This window comes from Bombina bombina, chromosome 2 (assembly GCF_027579735.1).
Source record: "Bombina bombina isolate aBomBom1 chromosome 2, aBomBom1.pri, whole genome shotgun sequence".
Taxonomy (NCBI): Eukaryota; Metazoa; Chordata; class Amphibia; order Anura; family Bombinatoridae; genus Bombina; species Bombina bombina.
Genome location: NC_069500.1, coordinates 94,852,905 through 94,856,339, shown reverse-complemented (window position 1 = coordinate 94,856,339; position 3,435 = coordinate 94,852,905). Strand labels below are relative to the sequence as shown.

The 3,435-nt window shown below is 43.2% G+C and overlaps 1 protein-coding gene across 1 annotated transcript; it reads left to right on the top strand.

Moving 5' to 3' along the window:
* The first annotated feature begins 406 nt into the window (after positions 1-406).
* Positions 407-1,203, top strand: LOC128646862 (uncharacterized). The gene is made up of 2 exons (XM_053699665.1): positions 407-1,021; positions 1,192-1,203. The coding sequence occupies exons 1-2, from the start codon at positions 407-409 to the stop codon at positions 1,201-1,203; spliced, it is 627 nt and encodes a 208-aa protein (XP_053555640.1).
* The last annotated feature ends 2,232 nt before the right edge of the window (positions 1,204-3,435 follow it).

Genomic DNA, 3,435 nt, shown 5'->3' with positions numbered 1-3,435 from the left:
CATTTGGCAGTTCCCTATTGCAAGCAGGAACTGTTTTTCACTACGTCACTGGCGGAGGGATACTGTATTCTATCGGAGGAACAAGTGTCTGGAATAAGTTGAGGCGGAGCAAGGGATCTCTGCCTCGTTCCAGAGTGTGTTCCATTGGCCGGAATTGGGCCGAGCCCCCTTAGAGGCGTCCGGATTGAATCTACAGCCGCGAATGGCGATACCCGCCTTCTCCATTGGATTGGGTGAGTGAGATCTCCATTGCCCACGCTGGAGCGAGTGAATGAGTGATATACCAAGGAACTTGAGAGTTTCTTTTAGCACCTTGCACTTTATTTGATACCTTTTTGTTGTTAATACAATACAGACTGCCTATCATATTCTGGGTTTCCTTTTCTTACATTTATCTACCTTACCAATGACAGTCTTCTTCAAACCTGCTGCATCTATCTGTTATCCTGTGACTGTCTCACCAACAGTAGCCCCTGGGTATCCTGTGCCTGCTGAGAAACCTGCGTCTACCTTACCAGTGACAGTCTTATTCGAACCTGCTGCACCTATCTATTATCCTGTGACCGTCTCACCAACAGTATCCCCTGGGTATCCTGGGCCTGCTGAGAAACCTGCGTCTACCTTACCAGTGACAGTCTTATTCGAACCTGCTGCACCTATCTATTATCCTGTGACCGTCTCACCAATAGTATCCCCTGGGTATCCTGTGCCTGCTGAGAAACCTGCATCTACCTTACCAGTAACAGTCTTATTCGAACCTGCTGCACCTATCTATTATCCTGTGACCATCTCACCAACAGTATCCCCTGGGTATCCTGTGCCTGCTGAGAAACCTGCGTCTACCTTACCAGTGACAGTCTTCTTCAAACCTGCTGCATCTATCTGTTATCCTGTGACCGTCTCACCAACAGTAGCCCCTGGGTATCCTGTGCCTGCTGAGAAACCTGCGTCTACCTTACCAGTGACAGTCTTATTCGAACCTGCTGCACCCATCTGTTATCCTGTGACCGTCTCACCAACAGTACCCACTGTGCCTGCTGAGAAACCTGTGTCTGCTTTCCTCTCACTAGCTGTGTCTATTGTACCTACCAGGTATTCTGTGACAACCTCACCCTTTACTGTTTAATTTAAACACCAGTATCTATTGGTCTTAATTACTGCAATCTACTTAAATTATTCTGAACTCTGTAGTGTTTTGCATAAAGCCTATGTTCAAACTTGCTGTTTCTGTGATCTTCAATCTGAACCACCAACTGTTCTTTTTGTTTATCAATCAGTAAAACTTTCAAAAACACTTTCATTGTTCTTTGTATCTGTTCCTGCATTCTAAATTTTACACACCCTAACCCCCTCACAGACTTCTTGTGGGGGACAAACAAAGGGGCCTGCTAGAGAGTAACAGCAGAAAGAAGATATCCTGCAATCATACCTAAATCTGACCCTGTGCCAATGGACATTTTTACAAAATATAGTATTATTTGTGTGTTTAATAGCCATAAATTTGTATGTGGGGCATAAGGCTATTGTAAACTATTGATCAGTGGTCCACAAGTTTTATGAGGTTGGACATAAATGTAATTGTTGACCGTGCCTTGGAGTCAGGGATATTGCTGATACCAAATTTTATTTTATCAGTCCTGGACTGATGGTATGTACACTTATGGAGCACTCATATTCCTTATAGGCTATATTAAGTATAGAGCAATGAGATTGTGCCAGAGATATGCTGTTTAAAATATAACCTTTATTAAGATGATTAAAAAATGTAAAACACACACACTTAAAAACACAAATGAGTTAAAGCTGTAAATCATGTGTTAATCGTCAGTAAGTTTAACTAGGGTGATTTTGAAAAATACACAAATCAATACAGACCAAGGCTGTGGATTTTAAACCATGGTTCTAAGCAAGTGTGCTCGTTAGTGAAATACACATGAGTGCAATAATTATGTTGCTAAATGTATGTATTGGGTACTTGTAAAGCGTGGCTAATCACCCGTAAGGGTCTCAAGGCGCTGCTCATTTTATCGACCTCGGAAGGATGAAAGGTTGAGTGGACCTCGCCGGGGATTGAGGCTGAGCTATCTGTCCAGCAGTCCAGCATGGAGGTAGAATATCTCATATCCCAGAAAAGCAGAGTTAAGTTATAACCTTATTGTATTGGCTGCAAAGCTTATCTGTCCGCAATATCATAATTAGGCTCTTTAAATGCAAACTGTTTACATACGTTTGGTTATATTCACTGTTACCATTGAAGAGACAAATGTAATCATCAGAATATTATATGCTGCATTCGCTGGCTCCCTGCGTAACTGCTCTCATTGAAATACTGCTCATGAGACTAGCTTAATCACCTCTGCTTACAAACATGGACATCTATAGATATAAAATGCTACACATTCCAACACACCTAGTTATAAGTTAACAGTGGGCACGCGCATACATTCACAGCGTGTCTACTTAGAATATTATTATCAGTGTTGGTTCGTGTTAAGCAGATTTACCAGCAGCTCATTGCACATTAAAATCTACACAGATAGGGTGCGGAGCCAACTCTTGAAGCAACCAGACGTGTTTCCAAGGAGCTCACTACTATTAGAATTAATATTAAGGTTTATTTCATAATTTAAGATCCCAAAGTTGCCTGATACTTCCCAAATATTACATAAGATCGATTACGGAGCAGCAGCGTTAATTTGGCTTTAGAACTAAGGACCTAAACACCTCAGTGCAGCCATGCGGTAAGGGCCACAATTTCGCGGATCAGACATCCCTTATTCTTCAGAATGATATGCCACCTAAGGCCTGGACCACAGTAGGATACCCTTTTCCTCTGATAAACCGGATTACGGGTCCATTTACTTGGCCCTGTACACTTCATTGCAAGAACTTGGATCATTCAGCACTGAAATGGCGATATACCAGGAGGCTGCTCCTCTAACTATTCTGGCCTGCTTAAAGGAGCTTGAAGCCAAATTGGATAGCGCATTTGAACATTTGTCTCGAGCTCTGAGGGCTACTATGACGCAGCACGATCTCTCGGATCAGGCTATGGAGACCTTCACTACGACGCCAGCGGGTAGTATGCACTTACCTGTACCCTGTGACCAGACCGCTGTAGAAACCCAGCATGTGCCTCACTTACCAAGCGATAGGGAAAATCCCTATAGTCGGCATATGGATATCGTTCGGGGAGATGAGGCCGAACCTCCGATGCTAGCACTGTACAGCGTAGTGAAAGATATGTGCGCCCAAGATGGAGATTCAACGCTGGCTATTGGTAGCGATTTTAAGGGGCAATGCACCATTTTATGGCAACACATTAAATATATTATCTTGAGTGGAGGGGTATGTGGATTCGTAGGAGACACATCCGTCAGAAGATTGTTCCTGAGGATGACTAAGCCAGTAATGATAGCTCCTTGTCAAAGAGTA

Bases quoted from the DNA above. Each gene is read 5' to 3' on its own strand.
- LOC128646862 (XM_053699665.1), top strand. From the start codon at position 407: ATGACAGTCTTCTTCAAACCTGCTGCATCTATCTGTTATCCTGTGACT.